Source organism: Sparus aurata, chromosome 22 (assembly GCF_900880675.1).
Source record: "Sparus aurata chromosome 22, fSpaAur1.1, whole genome shotgun sequence".
Taxonomy (NCBI): Eukaryota; Metazoa; Chordata; class Actinopteri; order Spariformes; family Sparidae; genus Sparus; species Sparus aurata.
In genome coordinates, this window is record NC_044208.1 from 14,496,972 (window position 1) to 14,513,093 (window position 16,122).

The 16,122-nt window shown below is 39.0% G+C and overlaps 1 protein-coding gene across 22 annotated transcripts in view; it reads left to right on the forward strand.

Annotated features, from left to right (window-relative positions):
- ptprk (protein tyrosine phosphatase receptor type K) overlaps positions 1-15,758 on the forward strand; it is a 127,056-nt gene extending 111,298 nt beyond the window's left edge. For 8 of the 22 annotated variants that reach the window (XM_030405005.1, XM_030404999.1, XM_030405000.1 and 5 more), the window contains 15 exons: positions 1,289-1,434; positions 2,717-2,734; positions 3,253-3,289; positions 3,637-3,734; positions 4,062-4,178; positions 4,461-4,615; positions 4,728-4,863; positions 6,344-6,493; positions 7,831-8,004; positions 8,771-8,788; positions 9,402-9,533; positions 10,441-10,566; positions 10,646-10,809; positions 11,254-11,389; positions 12,765-15,758. In XM_030405005.1, the coding sequence (XP_030260865.1) occupies positions 1,289-1,434; positions 2,717-2,734; positions 3,253-3,289; positions 3,637-3,734; positions 4,062-4,178; positions 4,461-4,615; positions 4,728-4,863; positions 6,344-6,493; positions 7,831-8,004; positions 8,771-8,788; positions 9,402-9,533; positions 10,441-10,566; positions 10,646-10,809; positions 11,254-11,389; positions 12,765-12,818 (1,661 nt within the window). In that variant the 3' untranslated portion in view covers positions 12,819-15,758. The remainder of the gene's footprint in view (positions 1-1,288; positions 1,435-2,716; positions 2,735-3,252; positions 3,290-3,636; positions 3,735-4,061; positions 4,179-4,460; positions 4,616-4,727; positions 4,864-6,343; positions 6,494-7,830; positions 8,005-8,770; positions 8,789-9,401; positions 9,534-10,440; positions 10,567-10,645; positions 10,810-11,253; positions 11,390-12,764) is intronic. The other 14 variants (XM_030405013.1, XM_030405014.1, XM_030405018.1 and 11 more) reach the window with 7 other exon arrangements.
- Positions 15,759-16,122: the final 364 nt, after the last annotated feature.

Consider the following 16,122-nt stretch of genomic DNA (forward strand, 5'->3'; position numbering starts at 1 on the left):
TTGGAACATGACCATGTTGTTGCATAATTTTATTCATGTGTTGACAATGATATGTTACATGTCAATTATATGTATATAGATTATGGTTTGGACTGTATGCTTTTATTTATCAATAAACTAACTGATCAATTGGTCACAGGACACTAAAACTCCCAAGAGAATCTACATTTAAAGGACTATGATCTGTTCTGTACTCCTGCCTTATGTTTAATACAGCATACAGGATAAAATGATGGTGGTGATTTTTAGATTAGATTAGATCAGATTAGATTTGTATTGCCATTTGAACAGGTATAGGACAGGTCAGTATAAAAGGCAAGGAAAGGCAGCTAGAGTAGCGAATACACACAAAAAAGTAGAAAAATACACTTAAACTTTGCTATAGATAAAGTGTACTAAAGAATAAAATAAAAAATAAGTTGATAATCAAAATGCACACTATATAAGTGTGTAACTGTTGTGCAATGTAAAGTGTCTGTTTTTCATTTCTGTTTTCTATTATCTGGATGATAACAAATAGAGCCTAATTTTAAGACATGCATAAATTACATGTAAGAAATAATGATCTCAGTGTTCTATTTTTTATTCACATATTTAGCCTTTATTTATGCCTGATACCTTTTGATTTATGATTCTGTTATTTGAGATTATTTCATTGTTTTTCACCAGAAAGGATGTTCATTAAAAAAAGACGTGTGTGCTTTTTGTTTCTCAAGACAAAATATGCCGTAAGGTAAAGTGCTTCTACATCAATAGGCCGATATTGGGCTGTGGATTCTGTTTTAAGCATATTTGGATCATTATCAAGATGAAATCGTGAATCACAATTATTTTGACATTTTTTATATCATCACATGCGTACACAGTGTAAGTACAAAAAGAAAGAAGTGTAAAAGAAAGAACTACCAATGGCAATAGAGCAGAAAGTCTAAGTCTCTACCGAGTCTTAGATACTTTTATACTTCTCTTTCCCTGAATGTAGTGTCTGTTTTTCAGTCAAGATAGATTCTATACACGTTCTAGCCTTTGTCTGTTATATTAACAGAAAAACATGTAGGTATTATTTATTAATAGCTTAACAGCCAAAAAGGCATTTAATCTGCTTTATCAGGACTATATGGGTGGGTGGTTTGACCAGATTTGGATGACAGTGAAGATCCCATCACACAAAATACATAAATTCATTTTCTGCCCTTGAACAAATATTCTCTGTCTGTTTTCTCTTTCTCTCTGTTTCTATCTCTCTCTGTTGCTCTCTCCAACACTGTCATCTTGTGTGTTTTTCTAGATGATCACTCAAGGGTTATCCTCCAGCCCATAGAAGACGACCCCTCCTCCGACTACATCAACGCCAACTACATCGATGTAAGTGGAAACGCATCGAATGCTACTATTGGCTCCCAACGAAACCAACGAAACCACACTCCCTCGCTCGTATGTCAGGCCTCTATACCTTTATTGCGTCTACCAGTCATCCATCGTGTCATTTTTAAGCATCCAGCCACCCCAGAAAACACATCATGCATACAGTACATGTGTCTTTTCACCAGTGCTGTCCTTCTATCCGTGTCTTCATGTGTGCACCCATTCTGAATACATCATAGATTCCTGATGCAGCCATTTCTAAAGTAGGCTATGTGAGATACATTAAAGGAGACAGATAATGCTCATATTCAGAGTCATCAATCAGTTTTCCCATGGCATCCAAGTTTAGCTCATGTCTCTTCAATCCCTCTGACTTTTTTAACTTTCAAGATCTTTTACATGCAAGAAGATAATTAAAACACTGAAGGAAACGGAAAAACTAAAAAAAAGCATAAAAGGTCTCCTTTAAATATAGTAGATTCTTTTGTCATCATTTGGGTTGAGAAGGATTGACTCAGTCTCAATGCTAAGAGCTGTACAAAGATAGATCTTAATGCCATGACTCAGTTTTAATTAGATATGTTGACATTTTGAGGAATATTTCCTTTTGTGCTTTTAGACAGATTTGGTACCTTTGGACGGAGGAAGGCTAGCTTTTTTGTCTTCTTTTTAGTCCTGATGCTAAGCTAAGCTAACCTAACTGCTGGTGCTAGCCTTGTGTTATTGGACTGACGTCTAACTCTAAGGCAAGAAAGTGAATTAGTCACTGCCTGTACCCTTCAGTCAATTCCTCTTTTTAGGGGTCAAGTCATCTCTTTATCAATTCCATGAATACACTGTTCATCTTCCATCTCTTGTATTTCAGTTATTTATCCATCAGTTCACTCCATCTAAACACACATCTATCATCCATCTGTTTTTCCATCTTCACCTCCACTCTGCTGTCACCTTCAAAACAATAAACTGCATGTAAAATGCTTATACTGCTAATAGCATAATCTTTTCTATTACCATTAGCTGTCATTAAAACTGTCACATGCATGCTACCACTCACATTGCACTAGAGTTAGAATGAATAGAGTGGACACTCCGTACACTGGTGTAGCCAGATAATCTTGGAGACATCAGGAAGTGCCCTCTCTCTTCAGTCTAAGTCTTAGATCATGTTTTATTTTCTGCATGTCCTGTTCAAACTCCCATTATGTCAATGCAACTTTTCTTTTCTCTGATTGACACTCACTGACATTGTTGTGCTTTCTTTCTTTCTTTCTTTTTTTCTTTCTTTCTTTCTTTCTTTATTCCTTTCTTTCTTTCTTCCACCCGTTCTTTCTGCCTGTGGCTTGGGCTGTAGATTTGGCTGTACAGGGATGTAAGTATCACTGTGTATTCTTCCATTCATGCCCCTCAACCTCTACACCTTTATTCACCCATTTACACATGTTCTGCACATTTTGAGTTGCTGGGGTCTCTGCTGCATGACAGATTTCACTCCATCTTGCCCTTCCACCACCTTACATCCAACTATGTGCTGTACGTTTCCTTATGCATAGTACCTGATTTTGGAAATCCTAATCAGTGGCTGTCGTAGCTTTTTTTTGCCTGAAAGCAGGGCCTTACTTGCAGCATCATTCTGAAGTTTAGTGTTGATATTGAGAAAGTTCAGGTGCGAGTATACCTTTATGAGATGACAAACTTTTGAAAAAACTTTAATACAAATAGTATTCAGGGCAACTCCACATGTAGTCCATAAGTAACAATTAAATTGTCAAACTTCATGGCAGTGCTCCACAATGTTACCGTTGCACTGTCAACACCGAGACTTCACAATGTGATCAAACAGTTTTTATGTAGTTTATTGAGTTTTTATGTTGTGTGTTGTGTTTTCAGGGCTACCAGAGACCAAGTCACTACATTGCTACTCAAGGTAAGATAATTTCACACTGTTTTCCTCGCAAATGTTGTAGAGTTCATACAAAATACCAGTGGTGGAAAGAGTACAGTTATATTGTGGAAATATAACTGAATCACATTAAAACTACTGGCATGTAGGTAATATTTAAGTAAAAGTACAAAGTTTTCTTCCCAAATGCTACTCAGAGTAATTGTTCATTAAGTAGATTAAATGTTGTAATGTAGAGTATGAGTAAAATTAGAGACTTGAAAGAATAATCATAGGTACCAAAAAATGACTTAATTGCAATCAATTATCAATTTGTGTAGATGTAATTAGTTACTTGCCCCCTGCAAAGTACTGAGTGTGTTTTTGTGCAGGTCCTGTTCATGAGACGGTGTATGACTTCTGGAGGATGGTGTGGCAGGAACAGTCAGCCTGCATCGTCATGGTAACCAATCTGGTGGAGGTCGGGAGGGTACGATGCTCTTTTACTTTCATTTCATAGTTACAATTCAGAAATCATCAGCTTGATTAGGAAGCTTTGGGATTACTGGCAGAAATATATTCTTCAAGTGTTTTAGTGTTTGGCAGTGTTGATGTTGAATTTGTAGTGATAAGCGAATGAAATGGGGAGGAAAATGAATCGGTCTGGTCTCTGTTGTACTGATGTTTTATTGGTGAAGTCGGCCATTTTAAGGGCTTCATTTTACATTGTTTTCTACTACATAAGACCCATTTCTGCCACTTGATCCAGGCCGTTGAACATGTTTCATTCATCAGATGCTGCTCTTTTATCGAACAGGTGAAGTGCTATAAGTATTGGCCCGATGATGCCGAGGTGTACGGAGACTTCAAGGTGACGTTTGTGGAGGTTGAACCTTTGGCTGAATATGTGGTACGCACATTCACACTGGAGAGGGTGAGTGATGTTTTTTAGCTCCCATCATGGTAGCGTCACTGTGTTGTGTTTAATGTTTCCTCATCATTTACAAAATATACATTTTAAAAAAGTTACTATAACTAAAAAGACTATGAAGCTCTTGTACATGTTTAAACTAATGACAAAATATGGTTGAGCTTGTCTAGTTGCAGATTCTCTCTGATTAATGATCATTTTAATTTATATTCAGCAACGTTATGAAATATAAACCATACAGGTACCATGTAATGTAACCTAAAAATCCCTTTGGTCTTTACTCAGCGTGGTTTCAACGAGGTGAGGGAAGTCAAGCAGTTCCACTTCACAGGCTGGCCTGATCATGGAGTCCCGTATCACGCCACGGGTCTACTCTCCTTCATCCGCAGAGTGAAAATCTCCAATCCACCCTCTGCTGGGCCCATTGTGGTCCACTGCAGGTATAACTACAAGCAAATCATTATATGATATACATATATATATACTTGCATATCTGTTATCAATTATAGACATAAAGATTGATTCTCTCACTGTCTGTGTTTCCGTCTGCAGTGCTGGAGCGGGTCGTACAGGCTGCTTCATAGTCATCGACATCATGTTGGACATGGCGGAGAGAGAAGGAGTGGTCGACATCTACAACTGTGTGAAGGCTCTTCGCTCCAGAAGGATCAACATGGTACAGACTGAGGTGACTGCATTACCCATCCTCCATCTGCATCCTCATCTTAGAATCTGCTCAGTAAAACCTCACCAGCAGAATGAGCCTTCAGCATGGTGCGGCTGAAGTGACTACATCTATCTGCCGTCCATCCATAAACATGTCACTTCAGTTACACAGTAAATGATAAGTATTTCTGGCTCACAAAGGTGAAAGTCATATTTAAAGTTATTTATATAAAGCCACTTAATATCTGACTTTGGCACCACTCAGTGGTGGGATGAAGAATTACAATTTGTATGTTCCTGAATGAAGTACCTCCGTCCCCCACTGGAGGTCCCCAGCAAACATACTGAATTAAGAACAGTTCAAGCACACACAGATACTGATACAAACCAAGCAGGCAGCAGGAATTGTAGCCGATTCCATGGTCTGTCCAGGGACCATGGTCTCTGGCCTTACCAGTGGTCACAACCACTAGGGGCGCTAAAGACACTGGTCCCGACCAGCTCCACAGGGATCTTCATAATCAATAAATATAACAATATTAATCATAATAATTCTGATAAAGTGTATTTTATAGACAAAATATTAGGATCTCTGACATTTATCCAGCTCACAGTGCTGCCAAAATGACTACAAAGGGGAGAAAGTACTAAAGTCACTTCACAGACCACAGGGACCACAGGGCAGATCACTGAGGAGCTGGTCAGGACCAGTGTCTTTAGCACCCCTAGTGGTTGTGACCACTGGTCCGTGCCACAGAGCAACTGGTCACGACCACTGATGAGCTAGTCAGGACCAGTGTATCTAGCGCCCCAGTGGCAGTGACCATGGTCCCTGGACAGACCACGGAATTGGCTACAACCCCCTCTCAATTTTTAAAAGTGAATGAAAATAAAACAATGTATTAGCTTCCCTGATCCCCTCTGGCAGGTCATTCTGAATTTGAGGGACCCGCTAATATTGTACAGAATTTCAAAATAAATATGCACTATTAACATTCAGAGATATCCAAGCAGAAACACCCAAAGAAGACCTAAATGCCTGCTGTATTTCTTTGGTGCTGTTTGTTCAGTCTTTATTCTTTATTGGAACAGCGTTTGCTTCCACAGAGTGGTTGCTGGTCTTCAGCAACAACTCACTGGAAGACAAACTCATGTCTTCTATCAGATAGCAAATCACACATTCATTCCCCACAGCAGCCTTCAATTCACTCTGTCTGTTCATTGGATTGAAACTGCTATCATTTGTTTGATCCAAAGATCCAAAAATACAACTTCCCGAGGTGAAGTGAACCAAAAACTCGACAGTCGTCATCTCGTCTCACTCATATCTCCATCTCCCATCAGTCACCACTCACTCACGCTGTCAGTCCGCATGCTCACAGCTGTTTGTGTTATCTGTGTTACAAGCTGTGTGTGTTTTTCTTTTAGCCAATGGTTTTATATAAAAGTGAAAGGTGTGTGCTTGTACGATGATATGAATGTGTTGAATTATTCGTCTCCAGGAGCAGTACATATTTATCCACGATGCCATTCTAGAGGCCTGTCTATGTGGAGAAACAGCCATACCAGTGTGCGAGTTCAAAGCTGCTTTTTATGAGCTGATCCGCATCGACTCGCAGACCAACTCGTCACATCTGAAGGACGAGTTCCAGGTAAACATGATTGCCATCTGTACTTAACTGTCCCTTTTCACAATGTGACTATATGGCAAGGCAAGGCAAGTTTATTTGTATAGCACAATTCAGACACAAGGCAACTCAAAGTGCTTTACAGGCACACACAAATTACATTAAAAAACATAAACATTTCATTTAAAAGACATTAAAAATTGCATAAAAAAATAATAGATAAATAATAATAATAATAATAATAATAATAATGAAAAATAAATAAAAATAGCATTTTAAGACCATTAAAAACATTAAGAGACAGACATCAAAACAAGTAGGCTAAAATAGAGAATATGACTAAATAGCAGAGGCTGCAGTCGGTTACAATGCATTTAGAAGCTGAGTTTTTACAGATCGAAACAAATATCAGAATGTAGAAACACCACTCCTACAGCATCATCCTTTTCTCTGCTGTTCATCCATATGCAGATTATTTTGCAAATGATATCTTCGACAAAGTTTTTGGCAAAGTTTTTGGCAAAGTTTTTGAGCTTCTGAGTGATCCTGCCGCATCCAAGATGTAGATTTAGCTACGTTTTGGTAAATTTATCAGTATCTGAATCAAATCCCGGGGCCTTGTTTATAAAAATGTTATTTGATTTATACTTGAACTTAGTCAAGTGTGTACTTCAGTTTAATTCATAAAGATGCTGAGCATGAGAAACCTTGTTTAAGACGGTTCTAAGAATCAAATTTGTAACTGACACACCTGTTCAGAAATCAATCACACTTTTTGGCAGACGATCACAGCAGTAGTAGAGGAATCTGAAGCAGACCAGATGTGTTTTTCTGTGGACTTAATATTGGATTGACAAACAACAAAGCCACAAATGTCCTTTCGAGTGTCATACCAAGTTCACCACTTTAGTATCAAGAATTTGCATTGAGATAAGAACATTTTTAAGTCAAATTAAGCTAAATAACTACCTATATGTGGTTTTCTGTTTAAGTCATATTTAAGGTATGTCCAGAAATGGATTGTAAGTCCATTTTATAAACAAGCCCCCTGGTCTTTCTCAAATTCTCAACCCTAAAATTGGACTTTATTCCTGAGCTTCGCTCCAGAAATAACGGTCAGAAACAACTCACAAGTAGCTAAACTCAAAGATGCCTTCTTTGTGTTTTTTTCTTGTGAACAAGGTTTCTGGTTACATGATAGTTGATGATGCTGACAGTCGTCCTCTTTCTTTGCTGTTCTCTATTTCTTGCAACATTTGACGATTTTTGAATTAACATGAAACAACAAGTTATTTCTGTCACAGAGGGACTAACTTCAGAAACTCTAACTTACATAATATAAATCTCCCTCTTTTGTCCAGACATTAAACTCGGTGACTCCTCAGCCTCAGCCTGAGGACTGCAGCATCGCATTGTTGCCTAGAAACCAAGATAAGAACCGCTTTATGGATGGCCTTCCTCCTGACAGATGCCTTCCCTTCCTCATCACAATAGACGGAGAAAGCAGCAACTACATCAACGCTGCTCTGATGGATGTAAGTCTATAACAGGCTCACACACATACACACACTTACAGTAAGGTTGAGTTATTTTTTAAACACATCAAGCAAGAGAAGTTTGGGACATTCGACACATTTTTTTGTTGTGAAGACATAGAAAGTTAAAGAGAAAAAAAAATGTAATACCTGTCCCAAACTGCAATCACATACTTGTTGAAAATGATACACACTTTAACAAGATTTTAAGAGAGACATGTACATTCAAATATTTAAGAACATAATTTATACTGACAACACACACTCACACACACACACAGACCCCCCTCCCCGTTTGTGTGATGCTGTGTTTGTGGTTTTAGCAGCAGAAGGCTAGAGACAAATCCAGGTTCTGAAAAGACCGCTAGCTTCTCTGGCCACCACCCAATCTGTTACAGCCTCATTGTTGCAGGACGTCGTTTGCATTGGCAACAGTTGACACTGACTCAACATGCTGCCCATGTACCATGAGTAAAACAAAAGTCATAAATCAGGTAGAAATTTAAGGTAAGATAGAAATATCTGGTCATTGTCAGGTTTTTAACAGGTTATGTTTTGTTTTCATAGATTAGAGAGGGGGAGATAGTAGTGGGTGGGCTTTAGATGCAGTATGTGAGATTTTGTAATACATGCATGGTGTGTTAAGAAACCTGGCTTCTCTCCAACAAAGCTGTTGGAGGACAAAACTGCTGTAAAAAAATCTCTGGAATTCAGTCCAATTTGAGTCCAAGTTTAGTCACTTACCTTTGGCCTCTCTCTAACCAAGCTGTCAGAAGAGTTCCAGGTAATGGGATTTCACTTCAAATCTCCGATACTGGATTTGTTTCATGGCTTCAGTGTCGTTCTGCCACCAGGTTTATGTTTAACGAACCCATTTACACCCTACAATCCTCAACCTGAAACCCCCCCCCCCCAACATTAGAGTCTCCTCATGTTTACAAGTCATTCATGCCCATGTCACACATCCGGCTGTACATTTTCATTCAGGATGAGTCGGGCTCAGTTTACTCTCAGTTCACTTCATGTTTGGATAGAAACTGTGAGACTGCTGATCAATTTCTCTTTTATTCTGTGGCAAATTTAGAAACTTTTTCACGTGAACTTGAGCTGAACATGAAGTTAACTGAGCCCTTTAGATATAAATGTAGATTTACTGTACGTGCAAGTGTGTTTGTAAATGCCATGCATGCTCCTCACCCTCACATTGAATCCACTGCATGATCATGTGACCAAACATCACCTGTGTTGCTTGCTGCCCCACAAATTGTCCCACTCCTGTTTCTCTTTCTATGTGTGTCTACATTTGGAAGAGAGAAAGAAAGATGTGATAAATGTCATTATTACACTTGTAGACAAAATGGCACCACTGAGGTTACGTTCCTCTTTATTTCCTGCAGAGCTACAGACAGCCTGCTGCGTTCATCGTTACCCAGCATCCTTTGCCCAACACCGTCAAAGACTTTTGGCGTCTGGTTTACGACTACGGATGTACCAGTTTGGTGATGTTGAATGAGATCGACCTGGCTCAGGTAACTCACTTCACTTTTGCTTTATTATAATGTCAAGATCTGAAGGTGTTTTTCTTGGTTTCTGAGAGGATGATGTTTTGGATATATACAATGTGTTTATATGTGTGTATATATAGTCCTGACTGCAAAATAACACAAGAATTGCAGTTTGAAATGCGATTCAAATCAGATTTCTACAGATGTTCAGAGATGCTCAATTCAGAATTCAAAGTGTCTTTTGTGTCACAACATAAAGTCGACATCAAGTCCAGAGTGTTTGAAGTGCATTTGAGTGGCTGCTGCAAGCAAAAGCTGTATGGACGAGAACACAGAGAACAGTCTGCATTCGCTCATGCTCTCATAAATTGTCTGCTCTTTGACTTGACAGCATTATTGTTTGGAGAGGGAGTTGATGGATCTCCGTTTCTCATGCTTTCATGAGGTGACCGACACCTACATAGTAACCACAGCAACCCGTGCAGATAGGATGGTGACATGAGAAACTGATTTGTCTGGAGACTAAACATAGCTTTAGATACATAAACGATGCGAGAACAGATGCTGATGCAGGTTTCATCCTTACATAAAGCCAAAATATATCATTTATTTCTTGTTTTAAAGTTTTACACTATGCCATTCTTTCAGCTGTAAAGTAAAAAACCTAATATCTAACTGGAATGATTTCTGTGGTCAAAATCTAATTAAACTGAAGATAATCCTGTCTGGCGGTTACTGCAAATTTGTATTGACGGCTTCTATTATCTTAAAATGTCAGTCTAGTGAGCATTTATGAACAGAAAACAACTTCTACAAGGAAGAAAAAGGATTAAAACTTTGGATTTCTCACTGCTGTGTCTCTCTCTGCCTCTCTTAAAGTGTGTTTTTCTGCACCTGTACTGTATGTCAACACTGTATCTGTTGTACTCAGGGTTGTCCCCAGTACTGGCCAGAGGAGGGCATGCTGCGTTACGGTCCGGTCCAGGTGGAATGTATGTCCTGCTCGATGGACTGTGATGTTATCAGCAGACTCTTCAGAGTCTGCAACCTCACCAGGGTCAGTACGTTCACGCTGTGTTGATGTGTTTCTGTGCTTGAGAATTTGGTCTAAATGTGTGTGTTGTTCACTCTCTCAGCCTCAGGAGGGCTACCTGATGGTTCGTCAGTTCCAGTACCTGGGATGGGCGGGGCATAGAGAAGTCCCCGCCTCCAAACGCTCCTTCCTCAAACTGATCCTGCAGGTGGACCAGTGGCAGCGTGAAGGAGAGGAGGGAGAGGGAAGAACCATCGTCCACTGCCTGTGAGTTCAGATACTTTTGTATCTTCCTCTTCATTTTAGCAAGCATGCATGAAAAGCAGCAGATATCAGAGGAAGTTCACCTTACTTTAAAAAAAAATCTGCTAATTTGTTTAATTGAAGATCAAGGTAATAAAAAATAGGCTGCCAAATTCGTATTTTGCTTTTGTTTAATAAGAGCTGATATCCACTTGAGGAATCGGGGGTAACACTGTACCACTTCGCACCATTCGTTAATTATTTTAAAAATTGTTAACTCACTCCGACCGACACATTTTGTGAACATAAGGTCTTTTGTGGCTGGTGATGAAGAAACTTTACCGACAAGCTGGAAGATTTGTGCCAAAATTCAGTGGCTTCGACACTATGAAAGATGAAACTACCAATGAAATATTAAATTGTGCTTGTTTGTCACTTATCTCTGTGTTGCTGTCTTTGTGTTAACAGAAATGGAGGTGGGCGTAGCGGAGTTTTCTGTGCCAGCAGCATCGTGTGTGAGATGGCTAAGAGACAGAGTGTGGTGGATGTTTTCCACGCCGTGAAGACTTTGAGGAACAGCAAACCCAACATGGTGGATACTCCGGTGAGTTACAGAGACACAGAGACAGTGAGAGGGACAGATGTTTGGTTTGGTGTGTTGACTGCATTCAAATATATTTATAAAGATACAAATGTGACGTTTTATATTAAGGGACACTTATTTGCTCATCAACTTATTAGTAATTTTTTATTAAGTAATTATTAATGTCTTATTCTGCATGAATACAAGCATTAATAACTGCTCCATAATTACTAATAAGTAACTAATATACTATGAATATACATGTTTAAGTGTCAAAGACAGAACATATCAGACTTTGTCAGAGGTAAAATAATTAAGACCCAAACTTATTTCAGTTGTTGTTCCTTCTGGTTATATATTCTCAACACATATTATATTTACTATGACACTGCAAAATTGGTATTTTCAGCAGTAGGCTGAATTGTAGATTGCTGTCGAGGTTCAGGTTAACGACTGTTCACAGGAATTTGCAGCCAGCACAGAAACTGGTCGGAAATGATGTGTATTTTCAATCTCTAGCAGCTTGAGAAGCCAATCAATACAGTAGAGGCCGAGGTTGCACCTTGATCTAAAAGATACTACCTCTATTTTTAGGAAAGTCTCTGGTCTAAAAGGTTCAGGCTTAGTATGAATGTAGACCACACTGAACATGATAAATAGTATACATAATATGTGAAAAGTTCGTACACAGTCTTGAAGGTTACATTTGCAAGGTTGTAAATATGCGAGAATGGAAATATACTCTGAAAAGATGCTTGATTTTTTTGTTTTAATCAACACAGTTACTCATGTGGGTGAAAAATCTTGATCCTGCCGTCATTTTTGATTGTTCTCTCCCGGCATCAAAACTAGCAAGAATGTATTAATCGTGATCAAAACACGCAATCAGAATGAAAATGAACAGCTTGCAAAATAAACAAAGTGGCAGTAAACATTGATTTCTGCAGGTATAAGGAAGTCTGGCTTTTATGAAACAATTTAAATGGAATTAAAAAAAAAGGTTTTGGGTGTCTGAGAACTTTTGGTTAAGATACCTTGAAAGTGATTGAATACTTACCTAGCAGCAATTGTATAGTCCCTGCTTTAACTGCAGGAGGATTTGAATTTTAATCAAAGGAGGTAGCACATACATTTCCTCAGCATGCAGCAGCACAAAGGCTCTTATGTTCTGACTGTGGACATTGTAGTAGCTGGCCAGTTAAAATCCAATAAATGTTTATTTTTAACTTCATTATTAAGTATGAATTAAGGATAAAGTCATTAGGAAATGATGAAGATAATTTAGTCCTTTCATTTGTTGTGATATTTGCAAAGTACAAAAAACAGAGAAGCCAAAATATGAAAACATGAACACAGAGGTTTGAAGTTAAGTTTATGTTGGTGTGTTTGTCTACAGGAACAGTATCGGTTCTGCTACGACCTGGCACTGGAGTTCATCGAGTCCTCCTAAACGAAGGAAAGAAGAGGAGGAGGAGGAGGAAGGGGAACATCTGTTCACTTCCTGCGTGTTTGATCCTTCGCTTTGGCTTGGTCCCGACTCCCCTCTGTGATGGCCGTTCTGTAGCACCCGTTTTGCATCCCTACGAATGGCTCAAGTGAAACCGACTTCTCCTGCAGTGTTGTAAAGTATCCAAAACAAAGGGAAAAATTCAGACTTTGAACAGGAGGAGCTGCTGGAGGCGCAGCACGGGGGGAGACTCCTTTTACTCCTTTACGCTTATTGTACAGCTTTTTGAGTGCCAGTGGGCCCCTGTATGTTCCGGGCCCCATTTAAATGTTTAGCGTCTCACCACAGCCCCTCTCACATGGACTCGATGCCTCGCTGTTTCAGCTGCAGTACTCAATGTGCCCTGTAGATGTCGCCCTCTCCCGTTTTGCAAGCTGCAACCACAGCTTTTTGAATAACTGCAAGTTTTCAGTGGCTCCGCATTCCTGCTCTCATGCTAGTTTCAGAGTAACTTAACAGTGTTGGGCATCTCATCATGGTGATGTTTGTATATTTGCAGCCGGTACTTCTGTACACGAACAAGAAACTTAAAGTTGCAGCCTGGCCAACCTCTGTGAATGCTTCTGTTTTCTACTCCATACATCAGCAGCGTCGTCATGTTGTTTTTCTGGTCATTTCAGTGAACTCTGAGTCAGAACATCATTATGTGTTTAAGTACTTAAAGCCACTTTGAACCCATTTTACGTTGGTTACATGCAGCAGATTGTCAGACAACAGAATAGAAATTAACCTCAGTGTCAATATAAGTTTTCTGATTTGATAAGGTAGCGTGACAATGAACAAAAAACAGAACGTTTACATGGGGAGTGTTAGCTTTTTAGATTTACATTTATTTTTTAAAATCATGAAGTGGCAACTTGAAAAATGTGTAGTTTCACTAAAACGTGTGATGTGTGTCATCGTTTATGTTTTGTGCAGGGTTGATTTTCTCTGCTTTCACTGCGTCATTTACTGATCTACTGGATAGAAGTTTTTGAAGTTTTCTTTGTACCCTAAATTGTAAGAAAAAAAAAATTGAACACCAAACACTTGAGATTTTTGTTTAACCATGTTACATTAGCATAATCATGTTTGTTTTCAGGGCTGGGCCCAATGCACTTTCAATTCAGCCGATTCACACGTGGGATCTTTTATTTCAAAATAGCAAACAGATTTGTGGTTTAAGACTGAAAGTGAATAACTCTTCATGATTGGATGAATTACAGAATTGGAAGTGAACTGACCCCGAGCCTCATTTGTTTCTCGTGCACTGGCGGCCAACCCCTTTTTCCCTTTTTTGTTTTTTATTATTATTTTGTAGCTGATGTTTATTCATAAGCCAAAGACTTTGTGTAAATATGTCTATATGGATAAAGCACATTGTTTGTATTTATTGTTTGTTTACTTGCATTGCTTGTAAGAACAATCATTCTTCATTCCATGTTTACTCTACCACCAGCGCTTCTTCAACTGCGGGCCGGGACGCAAAATGAGCTGTTTTCCTCTGCAGAGTGTTGGGAGTAGAGTGTTGGCGTGATTTAACGAGCCCATGCTGGGTCCCCGAGGTCAGAGGCAACATCAGCTCAGTTTGTGTCCATGAAGAGAAGTTTAAGAAGCCCTGAGAGAAGCTGTATATTAAAAGCATTAGAAGTAGTTTTTCAGTATTTAGGTGGAATTCAGTAGTATTGTCTTGTTTTCACTTAATGAAACTCTGTGATGTTACCGTGGTTTATTTGTGTAAAGAAACCCCATTGCTCTGTTTGTGGTCAGTAGAACTTGAGTGCATTAAAACATGCACAGAGTATTTTGGATAATAGCTCCGATCCCTCTTAACGTCTTAGTCGGGATAAGCTGTTTATCTTCATCCTCGTATCCTGCTCACTATTACCCCTGAATACACACGGACACGGCAGTGCAAACAGGCTTAGTGAGGGAAACATGCAGGACTGTGAAACAACAACAACAACAAAAAACATTTATTGTGCCTAATCATTTGAATTTCCTTGTCGATACAAGCATTTTAGCAGCATCGTAGATCGCAAACCAGGGCTTTTGTTGAATGCGTTCTCATGGACGATCAATGTTTTGAATACCTTTTGGATCATGACTCAGTGTGTTTTATTAATCACAATGCTTCATGAATTCTTTGTGAGGCTTTATCGATTACAAGATGTGTTTCTGTTGTGCATTCAGAATAAAAAAAAAAATTAAAAAAAAACAACTTTATTGTAAATAAAATGCCAGAGGTTCCACATGGTTGGAACGAGAGTAGCCCAGGTCTACTGTTACGGATGTTATTGTACATAGACTATCATGAGTACCCTTAAAGGCTCTATTGTTGGGTGAACAGTAGATGATGTAGATGATGGATGCAATGTCAGAACTTTAGTTCTGTTGTAGATAAAAAAATTAAAAAAAGTCAGAGATTGTACTCCGAGAGGACTCAGCTTCAAATTTTGACAGATAGCGTTATAGTTTCCACTGAATACGGAGCTGTATTCTGCTGGTGAAACATCCATTTTATTTTTTTGCTTCAGATTTCTGGTCTGATCCAAAAAATGGAGAGAACATCCAGTGTCTTTGGTCGAACAATACTGATGGCCATCTCTATAGCATGCAGAGAGAGAGAGAAATGAACAAGAGTTTTAACAGAAATTCATTACAGCACGTGAAGAAGCTTCTTATCTCCACACTTGAGGGAGAAACGTGAGGAGTGAATGCCGTCAAGACGCCCATAATTCCTCCTTAATGAATCTGAAGTAATGGCCCTGGAGAGTGGTGAATGAAGCAGATGTCTGGATGAGAGGCCAGTCTGAGTATAGAAATGATATTCATGGTTCATAATTATTCTTGTCTGTAATGTTTGGCTTCTTTGCTGTAATAAAGACCACTTCTTTAATTAAATCTGTCGCTGTCTGTTCTGTCGAGAGCTTGCAATTAAAATGTGGTTAAGAGGAAAAAGACACAGCAGTGGATTTATTTTCATCCTCGTGTCATGTTGCGTTACTTCCTGCTTTTAAACCCTCCCTTGTTACTGTCCTGATTAGTCTCCTGTAGATTTGGTCCATTTGTTTTCCTGCTCTCTCGGCCTGTTTCCCCACCATTTTCCCTGCTCACCTGAGTTCAATTAGTAATCACACCCTGTTATTGTATCTGCTCTTTGTCCCTGCGTCAGTCCTGTCTTTCCTTGAGTACACGATATATTGGCGTCTTGTCTTTTACTTACACAATATCAGTACTTGATTTTTAAATATCATGACGGTTAAAA